This window comes from Lipophrys pholis, assembly GCF_963383615.2.
Source record: "Lipophrys pholis genome assembly, chromosome: 7".
NCBI lineage: Eukaryota > Metazoa > Chordata > Actinopteri > Blenniiformes > Blenniidae > Lipophrys > Lipophrys pholis.
This window is the reverse complement of record NC_137638.1, coordinates 26,694,676-26,721,145: the sequence shown is the minus strand read 5'-3', so window position 1 is coordinate 26,721,145 and position 26,470 is coordinate 26,694,676. Positions and strand designations below refer to the sequence as shown.

General features: G+C 41.6%; 1 protein-coding gene across 1 annotated transcript in view; it reads left to right on the top strand.

Annotated features, from left to right (window-relative positions):
• Positions 1-26,470, top strand: part of galnt9 (polypeptide N-acetylgalactosaminyltransferase 9) — a 112,653-nt gene that overhangs the window by 45,496 nt on the left and 40,687 nt on the right. Inside the window, exons 4-6 of the mRNA XM_080466796.1 lie at positions 1,233-1,407; positions 15,322-15,519; positions 24,729-24,846. Of these exons, the coding sequence (XP_080322922.1) occupies positions 1,233-1,407; positions 15,322-15,519; positions 24,729-24,846 (491 nt within the window). The remainder of the gene's footprint in view (positions 1-1,232; positions 1,408-15,321; positions 15,520-24,728; positions 24,847-26,470) is intronic.

The following is a 26,470-nucleotide window of genomic DNA, read 5'->3' as shown; positions in this document are numbered from 1 at the left end:
TAAAATTCTTAGAAATTGAATTTAGCATAAGATGACCCCTTTAAAGTAACTCTATCAGAACAATATCTTTAGAATATACTTCACATAAAAGGTATCACTTGTGCACAGAGAATGAACCAAAACACCTAAAAAAGACCATTACCACTCATTTCCAACCCGCAGTTCCCCAAATCGATCACACCAAAGTCGCTATGTTTACCAACAAACTAGACTTTGTCGCCATCAAACTGTGTGCATGTTTTGCCAATTGGCATCATCTTTGGTAACCTGCCGCAAGGGTTTCTGGGCAAGTGAAAATATCAACATTTCACCGATTCCAAAAAAAGCCAGACTTTCTCAAAGAAAGAATTTTCAAGCCACGAGAATAGTCTCAAATGCTGTGAAACCGACCGTTAATCGTTTTTCCAGTGCAAATTGAGATCTCGCGAGATCGACTGTACGAACAGGGTCTTGTCCGCACAATGCCTCGGGAATCTTGGGGAGTTTCCGTGATGGTAAGACGTCAACAAACTCGGGGGTTTTCCGAGAAATATAAATGCTGGAAATACGTGTCTGTCTTGAGTGTAAAGACGAATTTCCTTCAGAAAGGTTTTGACAACATATTAGAGACGTACATCAACAACTAAAACTGAGAGCTAAATGTTTCATTTTCCCTGTGTGGATTCTGGTAGAGGAACTTTAAATACCATCATCATGTTTAGCATGTAGCATGTAGCTCAGAAGGATCAAGTCTTTGAGAATCAGGTAGTAACTTTGTTCTTTATCTTTACCCAAAGTTGTTGTGGATCTTAAATATTTCAACACAAAAACTCTGCATTGGTATCCTTCACATGACAGGAGGAAATGGCCATGAGAATCAATAGATAAATGACAAACGTCCACACATGGACGAAGTGAAACTAACAACAAACCAGTGGAATTCGGTTTATTTCATTTCAACTGTGATGAGGTATGTTGACAGCAGAGTGAATCGAAGCGACAATACAAGTTCCACAAATGCCATCAGGTTGAAGGACATCCGATTTGACTTTCAGGAATTTGCCACTTGCTTTATGAGGAGTTTGAAGGTGTTTAGGTTACCCAGATAGCGTTCAGAGAATAGTAAGTATTTAATAGGGTTCTGTTTTTTCTTTTTCATTTAGGCAGGCTTTATCGTTTAACACAGCTGTCCTGTCGATGTTCTCACACTGTCATTTAAAGAAGGATTTCTCTTCTAATCTGTTGTCTTCCAGTTGAGCTCAAATTCAACTTGGACCAGTATGTGAACAAACGCTACCCCGGCCTGGTAAAGATTGTGAGGAACAGCAAGCGGGAGGGCCTAATCCGAGCCAGAATACACGGCTGGAACGCCGCCACGGCTCCTGTCGTCGGCTTCTTTGATGCCCACGTCGAGTTTAACACTGGCTGGTAAGAAAAAGGTCATGTTTTACACGACGAGGCCTCAGCTGTTTCTCTGTCCTCTCTCACCTTTGCCACGCTTCTTTGCTTCTCGTTTTATTTCTCTGTAAGGAGGGGCGTTGTGTAAGATTAGAATCTTTTAAATATTCACTGCAGCCTGATCCAAGCGTTTTGATATGGTGCCAGGCTATGTTCCCAGTGAGACAGCAGGCTTTTCTGTAGAATGACCCTTATTATTAGTTGGGGTTTATCGTTAATAAGCTTTCCTCTCTTGCTCTTCCTTTTAAATTGTGAGTAATGGGCTTTGGTTAGAGCTGAATAAAAAGACAACCCAATTAAAATGACACTACCTGTCTCGCACACACACACACACACACTTATGACAAGTGAGAGAGCCAAACACTGTGAAAGGGGATCGTGAGTGTAATTAAAGAGGGAGTTTAAATGTTGGGCTTTTCAACACTATTTTACTTGTGGGCTCTGGGCTCATTCTGTGATATGAAATTACTTCTGGGGGTCTCAGTCCAATGTCTGCCTGCTGCTTAAGTTTACCAGCAAACAAGTCACTCAAATAAATGTAATTGGCACCTAATTTGAGCCTGTCATGCTGTCGGTGTTTGAAGAGGAAGTGTAGCTTTTGTTCCCTGGGATGCCGCCTGCGGGAGGCGGCATGCGGACAAGCAGGGATGAGGGAAGACGAAGAGAGATGGAGGAGGATAGTAAGGAGGGGCGCTTTGGGTTATGATCGTGTTCACAAGCGGCTCTGAGTGAAATTCGGCCTGGAATGCTGGAAATCGATCAAATTTGAATACATTATTTGGATAAACGACAGCATTTGCTACAGCCTCGACACTTATTTCAGTCAAATGAAATAATCAGACATCACGGCCACACCTCCACAGTCAACACAAGCCTCTCCTGTGAGAGGAAAACTGAACAATCCATGTTGAGCCTTCATAAATCCAACGGATTCATAACACACTGTACATGTATTATGCTGAGAGGAATGGAAAGTGGAGTCGGCGCGTGGATATCTTAACAATTTAAGGTGTAGTCTTGAATACAGAGTCAATATGAATACAAATAAAATGAAAACTCAGAAGCACTGAGTTATGCCCTCCAAATCCTACTTTAGTCATAGATCAAGGCTCGTGAGCTGCAATCATAAATACAGTGTCTTGATCTGATATGTGCTTGGCTTTCTCGTCGTTTTGACTGACGGAGTCCACACACTGAGGTTTGCACTCTGTGATACAAGCTGTTCTAATGACTGATAACCTTTTAAATTTTCTATCATATTTTGTTCTTGTTACAAGTCGTTCTTCATATTATATAAGATGAGAACTGTTTTCCTTTGGTTCATTATGATGATACTAAAGTTGGGTTTGACCTAGTTTAAAACTCAACTTATTTTAGAATTGCACCAAATTTCTGCTGCAATAGAAAGAGTTGGTCCTGCAATGACAATGTGAGCGACTCACAACAAAACACTGCAAAGTTCAGAGGTCAGGCACTAATGCATTCACCAACGCTCAAGTGTCCCAGTCCAATTTTCAAGACAACTCGTCTGTCTGCGAAGTGTAATCTCATTTTTTAAAGTGTGTTTTCGCAACTGGTTGACATAAATCGATGCAATCGTCGCCTCCCATTTCATGTTACATGTTTGCTTTTATCACTAAACATGACAGAATTGCCAAGCAACGTGACACCTTGAGCTCAGGATGGAGTGAAAGAAGCTGTTTCCATGTCAATAGCCTGTCTGAAATCAATGAAAGTGTCCCAAGGAAAAAACCAGAAGCCTTTTTTTTGAAACTCTGCCGGCATTACAGCAGCACGTAGCTTAAATATAGATATGCCACGCAGTCTTTAACACACAATCTGCATAGCAATCCAAAGCTAGTCAGCCTTCAACAATGTCAACAAACCACATCAATCACATCTGGCTAACTCTTTGCAAAATAATCTATGCTGGAGCTTCTTTCTTTAATCCATCGATCTCTATACGGCTTCGTCCGATTCAGCGATGTGAGACCCTGAAGAGTCAACCACTACACCAATGTGTGACCAACCACAGCTTCTCCTTCTCCTTGGTTTTTGTTCTGTGGTTTAAACTTAATTCATGATCCTTTGTACCACCTTTTGTACGTCACAGTGAATAGAAATTCAGCATGCTTTGGAACGAACCTTTTTGTCATTTTGGTATCACACCAAATATATCGCAAATCATAACCTAGAAACCGCATGATAAGGGCAACATTTTTTTTTTTTTATATTATACATGGCTTAAATGTCAGGGTGCACTTGGGGTAAGAACATATTGCCATGGATTTGTGACCTTGTGACTCTAACAAACTAATGACTTGATGAGCCTCGATTTTTAATTTATTTTTTTTTGGTTTGCATGCTGTTTCGATGACTTGAATGGGAGCGACAGGCCTGGAGGCTTTGCAAGCCGGGACACCTTGCTGACAGGCAGCACTGAGGCAGGAAGTAGCATCGCTTGCTAGGTGCATTACCGATGATAATTGATGCCCCAGTGGCTCCCTCATTGGTTTCCCCATCTGTTCTGTCTCTGAAATAGGCATTACTTTCTGTGCCCCCACATAACCCTCTCACACCCACATTGGTTTCCTCAGCTCCGCTGTAATCACGCTCACCATCTTCGCTCTTCTACATGCTGAGGCCGTGTCGGCACATTTCCTTTGAGTTAACTCACCTGCTGCTTTTGTGTGATTTTTATATCTTTGCTCTCACCTGTCTTTTTGCCCCCGACCACCACCACCACCACCCCACCCACCACACACACTCTCATCCCCACATATCACCCCGATCTTCCTTTGACTACCTGCAGCCATATTTTCTTTCTTCCTTTCTGTTTTGCTTTGCTGCCTGAGATTTGCTTTTGTGTGAGGTTTTATTTACAGGAATCATTGAAAAGTAGAGCAGGATCCCTGTGATTTTTCTGCAAGTAGCTGCCGGGTACAAGGATGTAACAGAAGAGGAGATGACAGACATCTTTAAGAAGCTTATTGTTTGGATTTCTCTATGTATTTCTTTATGTATGCATTTATTATCTACTACCTTCACATAAACACTCTGTGCTCCTTTTATTCAGATAAATTCACTTACGGTATCTACACTTTCTCTTTGTGGGCAAATGCCATTTATCTTAATACGATTATTCACCGCAGCACATACAGTGATAAGTGAGATGGATGGTTCCTGTAGATGTTGTGGTGAATCTCCCCCAATGACCTTGTACATGCTGCCTGAGCACACTGAGCCAGAGACAATGCTGCCAGCTCTCAGCTGCAGCACGGTTATTCATTGGCTTGGCGTTCCCTCAGGGGTGCTGTATGTTTTGCAGCTGAAATGTATCGCCAATTCGCTTTACTGTTAAAGCAAGCATAATTGTATTAAACTAGATGCCCGTTTCCCATTCCTGCACACCATGTTGGTTTATGAGGAATTATGAAGCGAGCGGTTTCCACCAGAGGAGTGATGGGGCCTGATTTTCACGGCTTTGCTCTGCTTTTATATGAGGATATGAAATTGTTGCCTGTCGTTAATGTGGTATTGCATCAGCTAAATGTTCGGTCCTTCTCCCCGAGTTCTTCATAACTATCCATCGTTGAGACAGCTGCTGTCCATTGTGCCCCAAACAGGAGCCTTTTCCATCTGTAAGCCACATAAATAAACAGGACTGATGGCAGGAAATGACAGTGCTTCATTTTAGCCATGTGGCTGCAGGGGGAGGCGCAGGAAAATTGGTATTTATTTGGATTGTGAAGCCGCTGCACAGTTGCAATCTCAGGTTATTAACGATTAATGATTATCAGTGCAGCAGCTGCTCCTTGCTGAGTGTGTGCTTGAAGATAAGACTGTTGGGAGGGTGTAATGAAACACGTGCTTCGGAAAGCAACACTTTGATGAATGTTGAATGCTCTGCTGTCATGTGACCTGGCGAGTGTATCCAAGAACAAGACAAACCGGAGGAATTAATTGAAGTTGAGGTGGAAATAAAACCATCCTCCACCTCGTGTAATTATGAAATATGTAATATTTGTCACATTCATATTAGATATAAGTTTCTTTGATCGTATCAAGGCCCGCCATCTCTTCATGCCTTGCAGATATTGTGGTATCATATCAAATTCAATGGTACATAAATTCCAGAGATTCTGAAGGCAGAGGACATATTTTTTCAAGGAAAGTAAATCATGTTTTTCCTCTTGCTCACAGCGTCTGGCAGCGGCTCTGTGTTTATATCTGTCTGGAGATGAGAAAGAAGGCTGCAGCCATACTGAGTGCTTCACAGAGCACAGGCCAGGCAGACCTCCAAAATCACAGAGAACACATGGATTTCAGCCGCCTTTACTTTTGTATCATATCACCCACGTCTTCAGCAAGCGCATTCAGAAGTAGTGTGGAGTCTTACTTTGCACCGTAAGAATCCTTTCCAAGTTTATGCTTCTGGGGCAAACTATCCTCTTCAAAAACAAGCCCAGACATTGTAATGAATTGAAATTCTGCATGGATACCTTGGCCTTCTTTTGAATTCTGCATATTTTATGTGGCGCAGGAGACCGGCCAAAATCATTAATATGTGTTCTACATATACATGTCTGAGCTGCTCTGTGTAACAGCCAGGTGGAAGCACTGTCGACGGCTGCACATTTAAAGATTTAATGTGCTTAAAGATGGCTAGAGGCTCTGAATGCTTAGATTCTGCATTAAACATACAGTGCAAACCCAAATCTACTCTGTCAGAATTCATTTGAACACTTTACAACTGTCTGAATGGAGTCGCATAACATTGTCGGAGTAGGTTTTGTTCAAGGCACTCGTGCTTTGTTCCTTGGGCTAATGGAAAGTTAGAACAAAGAGAAAAGTTTGAATAGGATTTTTCTTTTTTTAAATAATGTACCAAAACATGCAAGCACAACACATGTAAGAAAGCTTTTGCAATGTACTGTATGTTCAGCTGCATCACTCATAATTTATTGACGTCTGCTGGGATACATGCAATACTATCTGTATTAAATTATTGTGCTGAGATTTGTTTTACAAGCTGATAAGTAATCTACAGACTTAAGATTATATGAAACAGTGACAGGAAATCCTTCAGTACATGCAATCTGTTGCAGATGTGCGTCACATCCTGTGTTTGGTCAAACTTTTCGCGAACTGAGACTTTTTAAATTAACTTGGTTAACTTCACATCGAAGTTCAGATGTTAGCATTCACACATTCACAAATAACTAAAGCAACAATCACATTTAACTTTAATTGGACCACATCAAACACCACACGGGTTTGAACACAGTGTAAGTGGTGCTAATCATCAGCATGGGTTTTCAGTTATTATTTATATTCATGTGTCTTCAGCACAAGGTTGCAATGTTAAAAATATGCTGTTTCCAAAGTTGTCTAACTTAGTATTAGTTTATCTAAATATCATTCATCACCTATGATAGGATGTAATACAGCAAAAACCATGTTTATAACCTTTAATAAATAGTAATTCAACACATGGACATGGAGCATTTTGGATTTGTTACCTTCCGTTAATCATATTTGAACTAAGTAGTAAAAACTAAGATGTACTGTAGTATATATATTGTAAAAAGGTATTGATGGAAACATAGTTTTATTTTCTTAAGCATAGCATGATGGTTACCCCGTCACTCTCCATGAGATGAGCAGAAATTTTTAAATTCTCTCAATGTAACATCGGTATAATAATTTAATACAACAGTGTTTCATTGGCAGGAAATTAAAATGTGATCACGTGAGTTATGGTATTGAAGATGGCGTTAACATCCCATGCAGTGAGATTTGTTCTCGCAAACATCAACTCTTCAATTTGCTTTTCCTCTTTTGTTCATATTCACACATACATTCTTTGAGCATCTTTTCAGAAATCTACAAGGGACCAAAATAATGTGTTTTACTGCAGGGCGAGCTCGCTCGTTCTGCTGCATTAAATCCGATGCAGAATTAAAGGAGGTTTTATTTTAGGCACCGAGGGCCCTGCTGCTCTCGGGGCATAATTCTGGGCGTAGTTAGATCCCATTATCTGATAATTCCCTGCTTGAGAGTCTTTTCCAGATTTGAGATCCATTAATCTGTAAAATTTAAATAAAAAATGGAAGCTGGAGGGTTTTTACATGAGCCCTGGACAAAGGGAGGTATAGTGAGATATCATCTCAGATGAATGTGTTGGGATCTCACAAGACAACAGAAAGTTGGTTCATTTCAAATGAAAAACCATCTTCATTTGCCCCTGAGCATCTCACCGCAGGGGGGTCCTATTGCCACTGCAGCCCCATGCATGCATGGGGCTGCAGTGGCTACGTTTAAGCTAAAATTAATAAATATAATTTTTGGAATCATACTTGCTGTCTTATTAATGAGCACAAAGGTGAATGAAATGTCGACCTCTCCTGTATCAAGAACTCCTAAATCCTTCAAGCTTTACAGTTAATTGTGGTAATTGTAATTAATTTAACTATTAATTCAAATTCTAACTGTTTAGTGTATCTTATGAGACTGATATAACTGAATTGGCTATCATTTCCTGTTACACAGGTGGTGCTCCCGGGGTATCTGATACAGATCTGATTAAATTTTCAATAACATAATTAATATCTATCTTTGATAATTATTAATCATTATCGATAGCCAAACTACCAAAACGCAACATAAATGGTACCCCGTGGGTGGACTGCACTACATAAATGGTACCTAGTGAATATAATGAGGTAAAAAAAACCTACAAATGGAACAGATATAAACAGAGACTGTACGTTGATATTCATCCTGACGAGTGACACGCCGTTCTGTTTGTTCAACTCTCTGAATGTGTGCGTTAGCAGATGTGAAGCTCCACACAAGCCGAGGCTCTTATGAAAGACAAACAGTCGGTCACAAAGACTTAATACATCAAAGGGGAGTCTGCTTATGTGTGAAAGTAAGATTTGGGGTGGTGGGGCGAACGGCCGCGGACGTTGTCAAAATGTATTCACAATATCAGATGAGTCATCAAAGGAAGGAGGAGAAGTCCCATTGTTGTATGGAAGTGAGGATGATTCGGCCCAACGCGGGTGAATAACGCGCTCAGTCTTATGCAGATGAAATGGCAGATACAGGAAGTGCGATGACTCGTCTGTCAAAACCAGATGCGTCCTTGTTTCCTGAGCGTGTCTTATCAGCTTTGAGGATTCGGAAGCTGCAGATGCTGCTGGCTGAGTTGGGATTTTTCTTTTTTTCTGTCTTTTATTTTTTTATAGGGGGGGGGGGGGGGGGGGGGAGCCGGGAAAACAACAGAAAATGTTGGTATAAGAGCAGCTTGCTGTTGGAGAATGGAGCATTTTACCTCACCAAGGCAGTTTTACTAAAATGCTATGGTCATAGTTGAAGAAAAGGCTTTCTTTCAATTTTTTATGTGGCAACTTTTGTACCTTCCGTCCTTTTCAACTGACTCATTGAGTGAAACACTTGTTTAAGAGACAGCTTTGAAGCATCAAAAGTTTTTGAAAAGAATCTGTGAAAACTGGAACTGCGGGGGGGGATCCAGCCCATTTATTTTCAGAGTCAAGTCATTCTTTTCAGAATCAACTGTCAGATTTACCTTATTGTTTTTGCTTCAAAGAGAATATGCAGTGGATACGAACTCATCTTAAATATGAGGCTATTGATCAACATGAGAACACCTGTTTATAGGGATTGTTTTGTATTTCTTTGCACTCGTTAATCAGCAAAATGATTTATTGTGTCGTGCTCTCTAGAGACACTTGCATAAAACTGTGAAATTACTGCATCTTTATTGGCGGTCACAGTGTGGCTGTCTGTGTTAGTCACAGCTGGCACTCTTCCCTTTCTGTCAGATGAAGGTAGCCAGCGTCAATGCAGCGCCTTTTCAGTCCCACTGAAATCTGTTATGACATAAACTTAAGAGAGGACACAAACAGCGTGGAGGTGCGGTATAACCTTGGATTTATTAGGACATCTGGACGGGCCGGTGAGCCGTATGATGCTGCAGCAGTTAGTGCTGCTGTCACGATTCACACTCAGAGACTCCGGCACGGACAGAGACACGGAACCAGGGGTTCTCTCAAGAGTATTTTAATTAATAAACATGCAAGGGACTCAACCCAAATAAACAAGATAGGTGAGCTGTTACAAAAGGAATAGAAAGAAGACGGGGAACAAAAGGAGGGGAAGGGGTGACTGAACTACTCGGCAAACACAAACTAGGAAACTGCCAAACTAAACAAAATACTCCAAGAGGGAAAAAATCTGAACCAACGTACAACACAGGAATTATACCACTCCTAAAGGTAATGCTCAAAAGTACGTATTCAGGCCCAGCTAGAGACTACGGGGAGTACACTGCCTGGTACGAAGCGGGGAGTTGTAGGAGGGCGTGGTCGGCCGTGAGGAAGCAGGACGGAGGACATGTGCTGCAGTCCGATGGTGGGTGAACAGGGAGCCTTCCATTGAGCTGTGTCAGTGAATGGAGTCACAAGCAGGGGCCTGGTGCAGCAGGGTTGGTCCAAAGCTGCAGCAGGGGGGAACAGAGCAAGGCAGAGCAGGGTGCAACTAACTGTCAGTTTACATTACATTAGTTTACAGTCCAGCACTGAGTCTTGAGCTGAAGCCAGTTTTATGGGGAGCAAGGTGAATTGATTGTTGTAGCCACACCCTGCCTCAGGTGAGTGCACTCAGGTAATCAGACTGCACTCCACACCTCACCAGCATGCAGCACACGCCCACCTGAGAAAAAGGAAAGGAGGGAGGGGAAGGGAAAACGCTGGCACTAGGCCAAGCCAGAGGTGGAGGTCATGACAGCTGCAGCCTCACTGTAAAGCTTCTAGGGTCATCTCTGCTTGCATGTTTTCCCTGTGATTCTCTTAACTCGAGACTTTAAGTTAGCCCTCGGTGTGATTGTGTGTGTCCCTCTGAGTTATCCCTGGAATGGACTGGTGACATGTCAAGGGTGTGCCCTGTCTCCCCTTCAGTGCTGGCCAGGACAGGCTCCAGCTCCCCAGGTGGAGAAGATGGATGGACAGGGTGATGCCATTCAACCTTGCACTTTCCCTCAAAGTGGCCACTCGTAGCAGTGCAAAGATCAAACCTCCTGTGGTCGAGGGGGAAAAAAAGCTATTTTTAACCATCATGTACAAAGTCTTGACCTTGACTATGGGATTCCCGGGTTGAATTCTTCAAAATAAAATTATACAAATCCACTGTGCAAGACTTTCTCCCAGTAAAGGGGAAGAGCAGAGTAGATTCTACCTTTTCAGTCTTTTATTTGTAAAAGCTGAATGTTTACTCTTAATTTCGGAGTCTCTAATGTCATCTCAGGCCCTGTTTACATGATTGTGTTTCAAGTGAAAATACATCGTTTTTGTGTTTTTGTTTCAGAAAATATCCATGTTTACACGGTAACATTTTGAAAACAATGTCCGTTTACACAGTGAAATGGCAGAAACACAGAAAACAATGTAGTTAGCGTGCCATGAGTTAGTGCTGTTGGTTATTTTTGGAACGTGCGTGGAGAACAATACGCTGTAGACATTAAGAACGGCGAGTACACGGACATTCGTATTGAAGTTGGATTGCTATTCCAGGTGACTCTCAACTAAAAAAAACACCATGTCCCAGGAGAATATGGACTGGGAGCCATGACACTCTGGAGGAAAACATTGTCATTGTCCATCCACTAGCGTAAGTGCAGAAAAACTATTTACTACGGCCGTGGTGAACATATACAGAAACAGCATTTTTTTCCCAGTTTCTATGAAGACAAAGTTTTCAAAAAGTTGCATTTTGCGTCATAGTATCTACAGAGACAGAGGAGCGTCTTAAAAAAAGATGTGTTTTCCCCGGTTTCTATAGATACAGCGCGTTTTCAAAGCATTCCACCTTGTGAGCTTTTTTCTTTTTTAAAAAAAATTTTTTCAGCAAGTACGAGCTCCACTGTTGTGTACACAGACACCCAAAACAAAAATTTGCAGTTTTCAATTGAAATCATTGTCACGAACAGGGCCAAGTTGGCAGAACATGTTTGAAACGACTAACTAATGGAGAAAACCGATCTCCTATCTTCTATACCGCTTTATCATTTAAATGTTTAATGGCACCGTTTTTGTGTTCCATTTTCAAAAAGCTTTGCATGCAGACGTTTTAAAGATAAGAATGGCTGCTAACCACCCAGTCACCGTACAGAGACTCCCTGCAGGCTCACCGAGCCACATGACAGTGAAGTACTTTGTTGAAGTGCTGTCGATTTCAAAAGAGCGAGCAGCTCAAACAGTCTAGAATCCTCCATTGTCGTCGGTAATCTGCTCACAAGAAAACTACTATTATTGATTTAAAACTGCGCAGAAAAAAAACAACTATTGACTGTTTATGTGCACTGCTCCATGCTTCACAGGAGCTACATAATCCCTGTTTACATGGCGACAGAGAGTGGTGCGTTTTAAAATGAGTTGCTCTCTGGAAGCAGTTTTTATAGACTCCCATTGCCATTGCGGCAAGAGCCAGAACCAAGAGCCAACATGCAACGGAAGTTTAAAGTTTTCACTTGAAAATTATGAAAGACACAGAAAGACAAACGTTCACTCATTTACAGATTTGGACGGGTCTACAGTCATCGATTAACCTCAAATGTGTGTTTGCAGCCTGGAGGACGAAACCAGAGTATCTAGAAAATAAAACCGCCCACGCGTAGAGAGAGAGCATGGAAACTCTCCAGAGAAAAGACCCCCCATTCCCTCCTCAAACCGGGGGTATTCTGTCTATGCGAGCCAATATAGCACTGTCCAGCCTGGAAGAAACCAAAAAGCTGATTCAGCATTGGAATAACGAGAAGAGACACTCTTAACCTCTCAGAGGTACAGAATGACACTGTAATTCTAAACCCCTGTGACTTTTTGAAGCTCAGTCACGATTTCTACCGACGTCTCACCAAAACATTTGATTGTGTATCTTTTTCCTCCGTACGTTCTGTCCCTTACCTTCATGTGATAAGTAGTCACTTTGCTTTCGGAAGATGAATGGGTCTCACTTTCTAAAGAGAACATGATGCGGAGGGAGAACACAATAGGAATCAGGGCAAAGACACTGAGAAAGAAAGTCAGTGGGTGGGGAAATGGAAAGTCGGAGTAGGGGAGTATGCTGGAGAGATACATTTATCATGTTATAATGACAGCCGTTTTAGATTTTCTTTTTAGAAGCACTTCATGTGAAGTTGCTTTGAAGATATGGAGATCTCTCAGCATGGGCAGATTATGAAAATGTAGCCAGAAGCACCCTGAACCATATAGATCTCCAGACCGTACTCGCCTTCACCAAGGTTGAAAATAGCCGAGACTTCACAGCTTGCGGCTCTGATTAAAGGAAACCGTCACAGAAACCATGAGACTGAAGCATCACAGGGTGATTTTTCTGAAAAAGATCATTTTTCTGAATGATTGGGAGGTTTTGTCTGTGTGGATGTCATGATTGTTGGTAGTTATACCCCCGTGTAAGTGTATAATTAGATATATCTGTAAATATTTCAAGGTAGCGTGCTGGTGTAGTGATTAACACTGTTAAAACACAGCAGGAATGAGTTGGGGCATTTTTCTTTGAATTCTACATGTTCTGTTTGTGCTTGTGCAGCGCTTCACGTTCAAAATCATGCATGCGGGTACACGAGTAGTCTTATTTTTCTATGTCAAGCCAATGATGCCATTTGATGTGAGAAAACCAATGAAAAGAGTTTTAAAAATACTAACAATTTTAACTAACACACAAACTTTGTAATGAAACGATCCATTCCTTCCCATTGAATTGCTCTATGGTTAAAGCAATAATAGATAAATATTTTACCAGAGGTATAGTCAGCCAGAAGGGTAAAGACCAGGGCTGTCAAAACTCATTTTCACTGGGCCAGACCAGTAAAATAGTGCCTTAATAACCTTTAAATTTAAACTGGAAAGTTTTTCTTTGTTGTGATGCAAAGCATACCTGATAAAAATGTTGATATTTTCACACAACCAAACAATTACTACCAAAAGTGACACCATTTGGTGCAAAATACATTGGAATGTCCAAAATCAAATTCATTGAAAAACATCAGTTTTCTTTTAAAAACCATTTGCTTGGTGGTTTTGCGTGTCGGATTGGAGCAAGACTGTTTTGGCCGACGGTCCTTATGTTTGACAGCCCTTGTCAAGACTGCAAAAGCTACAACAAAAAAGCAAAAGCCCAAAACATTTCATAATTCCCTTAATAAAAACAAGTCATTGTCAGACTGGTCTCCTGCTGAGTCTCTCTAGCCATATATTCAGGTTAGGGCCCTTCATAGTTACGTGCTACAACTCCCCTGATACTTTAACTTGGATTAAAACAAGGCTGGTTGGCAAATTAATGAGTGGTTGGACAGTTCTCACACGTTCTGTGATCCAGCATAGCAGTTCTGACAAAAAGCTTGCTCCGTCATTGGAAAAGTTCAGATTTAACTACAGGTGTTTTTGACAATCTAGTCTGCGTCATAGTCTGGATCATCCTTTGTAAAAGAGAGGCGAGCAGAATATCTAAAACGCCTCAGAATGTAATGTAATCCTGCTCAACATCACTGCAACAACCTCATGTGACTTATATTAAGAAGTGACTTCTATATCAAGATATATTGGTACATACACTCTGAAACCACTTGATGGAACCATGTTTGACTGACAGCACAAGCACAATTTCTAATTATTATATCAACGAATTTAAACTGCTTCTACAAGCCTAAGCAAAATAAACCCCCCTTTATTTTTTCTTTGTGAAAATAGAAATAATAGCAGTTGGATACCAGTGTGCATAATTAGATAGTATATGGATGTAACCTAAAGACAAAGAGCTTATTAAGTGGTTGGAGAAACTAGTCCAAAACATAAAAAAAAAAAAAAAAGTGCTTTAAAAGTCTTTCATTTGTCTTTGATCCCGATTGAAATGGCTAAAAGAGAGAGGCTGTTGGGTTCAGTTGTACCGGGGCTCACGGATATCCTGGAGCCTCAGTCACAGCAGGCGACTCGCCATTAAACTCTTTAGTTGTAACTAACTTATTAGGAGCCTCTTCCAGCCTTGAAATGTTCTGTAAGTACGTGTTCTCCATTTAATGTGTGCTCAACAAAGCAGCCCTGAAGCTAAAAGCCAGGGGACAAAGAGTGAGGCAGGCTGTCGCAGAGTGGATCGTGTTCCCCGGTGCTGACGTCGACTCTCTGCTCACCTGATGTGTTTTGCTCTATCAGGTTCTCCCTCTTAGCCAGCCTCTTGCAGGGGGATAAGTGTCACATTTTGACATTTCGTTTTCATGAGCAATAGATATAAAGTATAATATTTTCTTGTTGTTTCATGGAAAATTCACTTTGCGAGACCTCTCACGTCACGAACGGCTGGGAGGAAAGCGGATCCCGGAAATTGTGTCGAGTGTTGAATAAATGCTGATTTGACAGGCCACATTTCCACTGGAAATCCATGTAAATGCAGGCAGAGTGACAGTTGAGATAATGTGTGCAGTTGTTCATTGCCGCTCCAGGCATTGTTTTCGGGATCTCAACTGAATATCTTTCCTTTCCTTTTTGTTTTTTGTTTTTTTGCATGCTGCAAAAGAATATTCTGTGGATTTTTCCGCACATTTCACAGCTTTACATTTTCATTCAGTTACATTATCCGTTGGGTCATTCTTGACCATAATTGTTGCAATATTAATACCTCAAATCTCTCCAGCCCAGAATGAGAATCTGCTGGGCTCTATTGTTTGGCCCCGTAGCAGCACTGCTCTCCTCTCACTCTTCATTCACCTAATGCAAATGTACAATGAGGCCTCTGCATACCTGATTCTGTAAGTCAGCTCTTAATTTCTGCCTCTGTTCTCATCCAAAGGTCTGAACCCATTCTGACCCGGATGAAGGAGGATCACACCCGAATCATCCTGCCCGCCATAGACAACATCAAGTACAACACGTTTGAAGTGCAGCAGTACGCGAACGCCGCCCACGGCTACAACTGGGGTCTGTGGTGTATGTACATCATCCCTCCGCAGGAGTGGCTGGACAAGGGCGATGAGACGGCGCCTATCAGGTGAGGGCCTCGGCTGGTGAACGGCGTCCATTATAGATGAGGATGTTTGATGAAATATGGATAGCCCCGGGATATGACTTATTCATGTGTGGAGCCATCTAACTCAGGTGCTCTGTAGTCAGATGCACCACTCAAAACACACAAAGCCTGCCTGGAGAAAGCTTTATAATTACCATGTGGAATATCTTCATTTTGATGCAGGATCATGAGGCCCGGGTGATATGGTCTCATTAGTGTGATTGTGACTTGAATAGGAACAAGGAGGCGGCAAAAGCTTGTTATTTATTTGTACACAAGACTAGAATTGGTTGCATGACTCTCTTGTGAAAATCCTATTGTGATTTAATGGGCAACAAAAGAGCAGTATTTTATGAAATGATCCAATTCTCTTCAGCCCAGCCAAGACACTTTATAATATCAGTATGTGCAAGGTTGAAGTAGTTAAACGGAATGTTTTATCTGTGGTCGTGAGATGAAACCGTTGAAGCGTTTTACCTCATCAGGGATGGTTCAGGTGTCAGTGTCTACAAAAGACATTTGGACCAGGCGCTCTTTGTAGTTCATGTTGTTATAAAGTGAGTTTATGGAGACTCTTGATGACTAAACGCTGGTGCGTAGCGTCTCTGACATCTCTTCAACATCAGCACACTCCATGGTAGTCATGGACATTAACAAAGCCCTTAAAGTCGACTTTGAACATTTCCCATGCTGCTTCACAAGGAGAAAGCGGAGCAGTGCAGCTGTTTGTTTCAACGTGACGGAGCCAAAGAAAGTGCGGGAGTCCGAGCCAACATGAGGGAGCTTAGCTTTTGGGTTTCATCTGCTCCATATTCATGGGGTTAGAGGATTGCGGATGTTTCTGGGAGCCCGGTGTGTTGCCACAGCAATTTTACAGCAACTGTATCAAATCGTGAAAATTGATAACATACCCGTGCATATGAAGAGAACATAAATATAAATCCTCCACAGTGAGGTGAGGAGCCGGGGTCAAGATTAGTTCAGCAGCTTTGATCTGCCTTTGTTTTTGTTCCCGTTCAAGGACGCATCAGTGAGACTGAAGAAGCCGAGATGAATACGATCAACCCCTCGAGATGAAACACAAAATATCTACATTTCCACCGTAGTGAATGAGTCACGTTGAGACATCTACTGATGTAAAGACGCAGTTGAATGAGCAGGGCTCCATCTCTGCAAGAGCATCAGCCTTCTTTGTGCAACCATTCAAATTTAAATTTTTACATCCCTATCTGAACAATATTATAACATTATTGGCTTGCTTACTATTACTACTATAACGAGCCAAATTGTTGCATTATTGGTTTCTGCACACCATGCAGCTTCACAACTGGATCGTTTCGATGGGATATGCACAACGAGCCAATTTGTCCCAGCAGTTGAGGTCAATTTTGTCTTGTAGAAAAGTACACAGTTTTACCCGCCGACGGATTCACATACACCATGTCCTTGTGCCATTGACATTTTATGAGTAAATAATCACATAATTGCTTTTAAATGCTTAAATTGGCCCGTTTTGGATGCACACAATAGGATCCTGCAGCAGGTATTTAATAAACTGAAAGGAAACACAAACAGCTCTGAGCAACAAACACAACTTCAGCTCCAGATAAGAGAGTGGTAAAACCCTCGAGTGGAGCGAGCAGGGCGCGTGAGAGTTGTGGGCCACTTGTCTGTGTGAGCATAGCCTACATAATAAGGAACACTGTGCCATTGAAACATGCGCCCACTTCATGTTGTCTCAAGGTATTGGGTAGTGGTTAATACTCATGCCTCACAGCAAGGATATTTCAAGTCCAAGCTTGCGAGCATCTCTAGATGGAGTTTGCATGTTCTGCATTTGGGTTTTCCTCCAAAAAAAAAAAAAATTGGTGACTCTAAAACTGCTCATACATCTGATTGCGAATGTGTGTGTACATCAGCTGTCACAAGCACATTTTACTTCAGGGACTTGAGCAGGACGAGCTGGTAAAATATTGTCATAATAACCCTTAAACTTAGTTATTAAGGTTTGGTTTTTGTGTTAGAGTATTAGTGATGCAAAAGTTGATATTTTCACTACTAATTACTATGGGAAGAGACTACAATGTCAACATAGAGCCAAATTTAATGAAACTTTCTGGTGAAATGTCCAAAAAACTTGCATGATTTTATAGACTTTTGGCTTATGTAATTGTATGTGTTATCTTACATTGGTAGTGGTTGTGTTGTGCTGTGTGGTCAAATATCTATATATATTCTGGGACTCGCCCTGAGATAGAGGAAGATAAGGGGCCAGTTTCAGACATTGCAGAGCAGGTTCATTTTCCCCATTGACACCTCGCTGCAAATGGACAGATCGCCTGGAGGGCCGGCCAAAGTGTGTTGGCTGTGTGGATTTCTATTGGAAATCATTCTCCCGCTTGTTTCCTCAAGGTTTCAGCCCATCAACAACAGAAGCTCTGTGACCCCTCTGCGCTCCGTTTCTGGACCTTTTCCTGTTGTTTGGACATATTCACCAACAAAGGAAGTGAAAAGGTTCAAGTTGGCACAAAACCACCACATTCTGAGAGTACTGAGGCCTGCAGCCTCTTTGGCCAGACAACAAAAACAGGTTTTCTTTGGCGACTGTCATCCACTAAGTGATGGGGATTTGTGGCCAGAAAGCGGAACTCCTAAGCCAGAATCACCTAAGAAGAAGTGGAAAACTGTGTCTTTGGAGAGGAGTTCTGTTTTATACTGCTCAAAAAATTAAAGGAAACACTAAAATAACACATCCTAAATCTCAATTAATGAAATATTGCAGTTGAAAGTCTTTATTCAACATATAGTAGAGTGCAAAGAGAACAAAATCACATAAAAATGATCAATGTAAATCAAAATGATTATCCCATGCAGGTCTGGATTTGGAATCAAACTCAAAATAAAAGTGGAGAATCACATCGCAGGCTGATCCAACGTCAGTGAAAATTCCTCCAGACGAGTCAAAATGAGGCTCAGTAGTGTGTGTGGCCTCCTCGTGGCTGTATGACCTCCCTACAATGCCTGGGCATGCTTCTGATGAGGCGGCGGATGTTCTCCTGAGGGATGTTCTCCTGAGGGAAGTTCTCCTGAGGGATGTTCCCCTGAGGGATGTTCCCCTGAGGGAAGTTCTCCCAGACTTTATCAAAGCATCAGTCAACTCCTGGACAGTCTGTGGTCAACGTGTGGTTGGTGGATGGAACCAGACATGATGTTCAGATGTGCTCAGTTGGATTGAGGTCTGGGGAACGGGCAGGCCAGTCCAGAGCATCAATACCTTCATCATGGAAGAACTGTTGACACACTTCAGCCCCATGAGGCCTAGCATTGTCCTGCATCAGAAGGAACCCAGGAACCACTGCACCAGCATCTGGTCTCACATTGGGTCTGAGGATCTCACCCTGGTACCTAATGGCAGTCCGGTACCTCTGGCCTCCCCACACCATTACTGACCCACAGCTAAACCGGTCATGCTGGAGGATGTGGCTGCAGCAGAACGTTCTCCACGGCGTCTCCAGACTCTGTCACGTCTGTCACATGTGCTCAGTGTGAAGCTGCTCTCCTCTGTGAAGATCACAAGGCGCCAATGGCTAATCTTCCGATATTGGTGTTCTCTGGCAAAGGCCAATGGCCCTGCAGGGTGCTGGGCTGTAAGAACAGGGCCCCCTTGTGGATGTGGGCCTTCATAGCACCCTGGTGAAGTCTGTTTCTGACAGTTTGAGCAGAAACATCACATTAGTGACCTGCTGGAGGTCATCCTGCAGGGCTCTTGCAGCGCTCCTCCTGTTCCTTCTTGTACAGAGGAGGAGGTAGCGGTCCTGCTGCTGGCTTGTTACCCTCCTACGTCCCCCTCCACATCTCCTGGTGTCTTGGCCTGTCTCCTGGTATCTCCTCCATGCTCTGGACACTGTGCTGGGAGACACAGCAAACCTTCTTGCCACAGCTTGCATTGATGTGCCATCTTGGATGAGCTCTACAACCTGAGCAACTTGTGTTGGTAGTAGACTCGCCTCATGCTGCCTCCAGGACTGAGAACACTAACAACATTCAAAAGTGAGCAGAACATCAGCCAGAAACCAGGAGAACAGCGTCATGGTTTGTGGTCACCACCTGCAGAACCAGTCCTTAATAGGAGTTGTCCTGCTAATTGCCTCTCAGTTCCACATGTGGTCTGTTTCGTCTGCACAACAGGTGAAACTGATTCACAATTAGTGTTGCTTCCTAACTGGACAGGTTGATTTCACACCACTGCGATATACTTTTGTGTTGTTTAGGTGTTTCCTTTATTCTTTGAGCAGTGTATGATTGACCCATTACACTGTAAATAAAGGGTAGAAATTACTTTAAACTCGGGGAGTTATCCCCCCATTCAGCAAGTAAATTTTACTTGATGAAAAATCCTGAATAAAGATTTTTAAATCTAGAATTAAGATTATACTGTAAAAGCAAATGATTTTTTAAAATAAGCCTCTCTATATTATCTACAAGATAATATTGGGATAAAGTTAAAATCCCATTTCACAATAAGAAATGTACATAAATGAGTACAAGATGTACACCGCATTTCAGTACAGTTCAACGTGACCCAGAAGCACAAATATGTTTTTTAAATTGCTGTGTGCATGAAAAGGAATTATGTCTTTCTAGTGCTCGAGCACTCTCCAAGTAAGGTCTGAAAGTACAGAATTTCAAGCAGGTCAAAACAAGCAGCACGCATCTGCATTTAACCCATTAAAGGCCAGTCACAACTGCAGCTGCCAAACTGTATCATTGTCATTCTACATCTATAAATATATTTCAAATGCTGTACATGTTCAATATATGAATGCTATCTTAATGCTACCTTAGAAAATGTAACTGAAATCTTTTTTCTTTTTTTTTTTTATTGCTATAACAATATCTGTCATCTTAGAGATGTTCTGAGATAACAGGCATGTTGGTGTTCTTTCCTCTGTGTTATCGTTCCGTCGTCTCAGACTAACCTGAGCCACACACAAGCAGCACGTGTTGTTAGCAAAGCTGCGAGCAGCCAACACTAAAATTATGTTGGAAAGCATCACGTTTGCGTTTTAGTTTCAGAATGTTTATTTTGAAAATGATGAAATTACATGAAGACAATGTACCGTAGTTTTCATGGAGAGCCACTTGTTGTTTGTCTTTGAAATAGTAGTTTGCGCATTTTCATTCTAATCCACTCTTTATTAAAGCAATAAAATGAACACTCGGTATTTATAACTTCGGGTGTTTTCTTGTCCTGCAATTTGCATTTTACTGATTGAGGGTGAAACAAATACGCGCAACTATAGTTGCTGCTTCTTCAAATCAGATTTTCTGGAAAATAAATGCAGGTCACGTTTGTAAAGGACTCACTTAACATGATTATATGCAAATATTTTGAAAACCTATGACTTTGTTTTTATTTGAGAGAAAAGGATAAAGCCAACTTAAATGTTTATCTTGTCGTATCTTACATTTATGTATCAGATGTTCAATCTGCAAGCAGGGGCCAAAGATAAGGGCTGTGATGGCGAGATGAGCCCTGCAGGCTGGCCATCTGCACACTAAAAATAACTAAACCTCATGACATCAAATGAGAAATCCTCTGGTAGGTTCAGGCATCAATCTTTGATGTTTGATGGAGTCCAGAAGTTGTTTTATGACCAGTGGGGCCACACATAGTCCAGATTACATTGGATCAAAGTGTGTTCAAGCTTCTGGGTCAGAGGTGTCAAACTACATCGAGCCCAATTTGATGGTAATTGGACCAGACTGCGAAAAATGCTATAATGATCACCTATGACTGCAAAGTTTTCTCTCAGTTTTAATGCAACAAAAACATCAACCAGCACATCCTGACAGTGTTCACTTACAACTTGTTCACTTGTAAGAGTCTAAACAACATGAACCTCTCAAATCCTCCCTGCCACACTGTTTCTTTTCAGACTAATTATTTAAAGTCACTATCGTAATTTCTGCGGCATGCAAGCTCCTTCTCGTCATGACTTTGATGATAACAGTATTTAACCACACTAAAGTACCTGAAATATCAGATAGTAATGACTGTTATTGAAATAACCATTACCTTATTATATACATTATTGAACACTTTGGTGAAAATTGCTTACCTGCATTTATTCTGTCCTTTTCACAGTTAACATTGACTTCATATGCACTCTGTTCAGTAAGCGCCACAGTGCTCGCCTATCAGCAGTGGGATTATCACAAAACATCACAAAACAACCGCGAGTCCACCACACTTCCCTTGTCAATGTAGCGATTGTTTTGTTCTGTTTTTCTGACGATCCTGTGAGCATGAATAAACCCTCCCCTGGGTTGGTTTTGATCCGCGAGCCACATGTTCAACAACCTTTGCTCAAGCGTTCATCTTTTACTCTTCAGTGGCCGCTACAATAGTGTGTCAGACCCCATAGACACGACAATGCCTCAAGTAAAAACGAATCGTTTTTGCATTTTTGTTTCAGAAAAGTTTTGCGTTTACATGACAGAGTTTTGAAAATGATGTCCGTTTACATGGAAACAGCAGAGATCAAAAAAATGTTGTAGTTTTCATGTTGAGCCTCTAGTGGGAGCTGTTGTTTGTTTTTGTTATAAAACCACACACACACACACACACACACACACACACACACACACACACACACACACACACACGCAGATAATAATACACTATAAACATTAACAATGGAGTACACGGATATTCATATAGAGAGACGACCAAGTTGGATTGTTAATACAGTGACTGTCAACTCTAAAACTATCAAGTCCCAGGAGAAGATGGACTGGGAGTCGTGACACGTATAAACGTTGTTGTTATTGTCCATCTGCTCGCGCATGTGCAGAAGAACTGTTTACTATGGCGGCGCTGCACATACATGGTAGCGACATTTCAGAAAAGCTGTGTTTTCACCCCATTTCACCGAGTTAGAGCATTTTCTAAAAGTTCCACCTTGGGACCCAAAAAGTTGCATTTCAGAAAATTTTCACTTGAAAATGTCGACGAAACAGCGCCTGAGACTGTTGGACCCCGTGGAAAAAGTTTCCCTTCCCTTCTTGAAAGCAAAAAGAAGACATTGCTCTTTTATTTTGCTGCATATTCAGAGGAACAGCTGGTTCTCATTATTCATTTAATTGCCTTCAGTTAATTGGCTGTAGTGAGGGAATGGCTTCTTTCACGCTTTAATATTGCTTATTTGATCACCTCGCACAGCAGATAAATGAGAGAGGCATCAAACTTTGCAATTTGCTCTCTTCTCCTCTCTTTCCTTCCACTTTAAAGCACTTACACATCACACACAGGCTCTAACTATTCTCTGTGTGGGGGTGTCGCTTACATCATTAAACCTAATGTGGTGTGTAGAAGCATCACAAACAAAACAAATACAGCCGGGATGAGTTTTTTTTTTTAAGTGTCACATGCATCTGATTAAGGTACTTGGACGGTACTTATAGAAAAAGCTTCATTCTGAAGTGAAGGTCTGCTCTGTGTTTGTGCAGAGCAGACAGACGAGGTAGGTCACTTGTCAAGAGGAGAAAAAAAGATGATGTGAAACAGACTCAGTGCGTCTCTCTCTCTCCCTCTCTCCCTCTCTCTCTCTCTCTCGCTCTCTCGCTCTCTCTCTTTTTAATCTACACAGTCCAGTGCAAACTGAAAGCTTCGCTGTCACCTACATATAATTTAAACAAGACTGTCTGAGGTTATGGCAGGTAATAAAAGTCTGCAAGTGTGAACAAATAGAGAGCACTGTTCGGAGGTGTAACTGCGGCTGTCAATCAGAATTTCACCATGTGGTTTTTAACTTGTTCAAAATACAACGACCAAGAATGAAAGTTTTGAAGACAGTTTTTTTTTTTTTTTTTTTATGAGTGAAAACCTTTGAAAACCCTTCACATTGAAATATAAGGGCCACACAACGGAGATACAGTATTTGCTCATCCTGGATTTGAAATATAAGTCAATGGTAATGGTCAAGTCTGTAATTCATAAACCTGAAAGCACCTTTCATTTGGCTCACTGCACTATTTTACTACTGAGTCAATGAATCACAAAACAGCTCCAGGAGCACTTTACAGCACTTCCTGCTGCTATATGTGATGATGTACGGTGACGTTACTGCAGGCGTCATTTCAAAAGGAAGACTCAAGCTGTGCATTGGTCACTTTAGAGAAAAACATAATGCAGCCTATGACCCAGTACCAATGTAAAGCTTTTTTTTTTGGGCTTTGTCACGAGCACTTTAGACCTGACAGAAAAAGCCCAGGGGGCCTGAACGGCAGCTAAACTGGAAGTATTTCTTGCTGTGAGGTTTGGATAGTAAGTGCTTCCTTTTAAGAGAAAAAAAAAAGAAAAGCGTGCTTGTCGTCGGGTTCGTCCATGTAAATGTGAGTAACTTTTAGGTTGCACCAATATGTTAAGCTTTTCACACTTGTGCACAGGGCTGAGATGAGGTATGGTTGCTGTTATTTTTCTTATTTCTAGGGATTTTATTCTTGTCATTTGACAGAATCCTTTATGTCAAAGCTGCATTTTTAAATAAAAGTATGTCAAATTTCTTTGAAATCCAAAAGGTGATGCAAGTTTTGGAGGATTTTAAATGTTTGCTTCTTCAGGGAAGACTTTACAAATAGATTAATAATTTAATACAGACAAACCTGATGTTTTCCTTTTTTTGACATAAATGTTGTGTTTTTGTCTTTCACTTATTATCTTACGTGATTTATTTGTCGTTTGAACCAGACAAGGGTCGTATTATAATGTATGCTTGAAATTGTCCTTCACTCACTTGATTGTCTTTGTGCAATACTGACAGAAGGGGATGCTTTAAAGCAGCTGTAATGAACAAACTTTATCACCATCTCTGGTCTTTGTGCACGCATCATCCCATTGTGCACTCCAACCTGCAGCAGTGGGCACAGCTGACTGTCTCTTTTCTTCCACAAAAAGATGTAATAATTTGCAGTAAATGAGCTCCTTGGTCATGATTAATGATAATATATGATGGTTTCGCTTTATTACATTAAACACCAACTTTCCAGAGAAAAGCTGCACCTGATATGGACATTTTCATCAAGACGCAGCAACTCGAGCTTATCTATTAAAACCTGGTGGTGATCAATCAGTGGTTTTTTTTTTTTTCACTGTCCTAAAACGTTATTGTTTCTGTCTGGTCATCAAGAACTCCTGCCATGATCGGCTGCTCCTTCGTGGTGGACCGGGAGTACTTTGGTGAGATCGGCCTGCTGGATCCCGGCATGGAGGTGTACGGAGGAGAGAACATCGAGCTGGGCATGCGGGTAAGGACCTGGCCTTAATCAGACCGCTGGTATAAGGCATTCAGATGAGAAAGAGACTTTGATGAATTACTTGAAATGTTGTTTTTTTTTACTTCCCTTTTTTTGGGACTAAATTAAAAGTCCCTGTGCTGAGATGAAGATGAAATTGCTTGAAGAACAGCTGCAAGGAATTTATTATTTTTTTTCTTCTTCTCTGTAATGAGGCATTCCTTTAAAGCTCTGGGGGTTTTATATGTGAAGGCCACACAAAAAGCCATAATTACAAATCTAGTATTTGAGGGGGTAATGCTCAGATAAACTGTCCTGGTCGGAGTGGCTTGTGAAATCTATATTCAGACTTTAGAACAGCTTATGATGAAGTTTTCTTATGTTTCCAAGCCAGAGGGATACAGCTTAAGATACAAACCCAGGAGCGTCAACACAAGCCATGATTAAACTTTGCAAAGTTTCTTAGATGGGAGTGGAATAGAAAAAAAAAAAAAATCCCCTTAATGCAAATCTTCAGCCAACCCAAAGGCTCTCAATCCTGTATACGGAAAATGTAAATCTCTTTTGCTGCTGCTTTGAGTTGAATTTAACGCTTCATGTGAGCGAAGGGCTTGCTGAAGAATTGGTTAGCGTTTAAATTCAGAAAATGTTTCTCTCCAGCCGAGTGGAACCTTTTCTGAATCTAGACGCACTCCTTGGGCTTATTGGAATGAGAAATGCTTGAAAGATCCCACTCCTTCATTTAATGTCGTCTCCACATCCATTTCAGAATCTGGAGATGGCTTCAACGACACCTCTGAAGTGTCGGCCGCCTTTGAAAAAGCACTCGAACGGCGGCTGGAGAATGTATTCTGGTTCACAGATTGCCACGGTGCTTTATTGAAGTCAAAGACATTTATAGTTGTTGATGACCGTTTCAGAGGCTCACATTATTCCACTGAGAGCACCCCCCCACCACCACCACCACCACCACTACCACCACAACCACCACCACCACCCTCTGTAGCACGGTTTTGTTGCCATCCACAATAACAATACCATCATTTGGTCTCTTGTCTTTAGCTGATGGCTTGTCTTTGCCATTATCATAGAGCGATAACCCCACAGTTTCTATTATGCGCTCACTGCCGATGGCCTTCTGCAAGGTTACAGAGTGTTTTCTCATTCAGTAGAACTGCTTATATGTACCTAACAAACCGTGCAACAGTGTTAGACGAGGATCGCGGGGGAGATCAATTCAGCTACAGCAGCTAAATAAACTTTGAACAACTCTATTGAACTGTGTGATATAGTGTAACCGTGAACTTATTTCGGCTCTCACGCACACACACACACGCTTCTCATTAACTCAGCTTTCTCTCACTATGAATATTTACTGTCGCTTTTTGATTCATGAAGGAAAGAGAATATCCCTCTCTGTCTGCAAACACAATGCCATCACAAATGCAATTACCTCTTCCCCCTGTTTGGCCCGTCGGTGTGGAAATGAAACACATGCCACAAAAAAAAAAAGAAAAAAGAAAAAAGGGGGCCATTCAGCACCATGCACAAGCCTGAATAGGTCTACAGTCAACAACCAGCTTCAACCATTCATAATGTACAGCTGCTAATGGAATACAGTCAGGCTTCTGGCGAG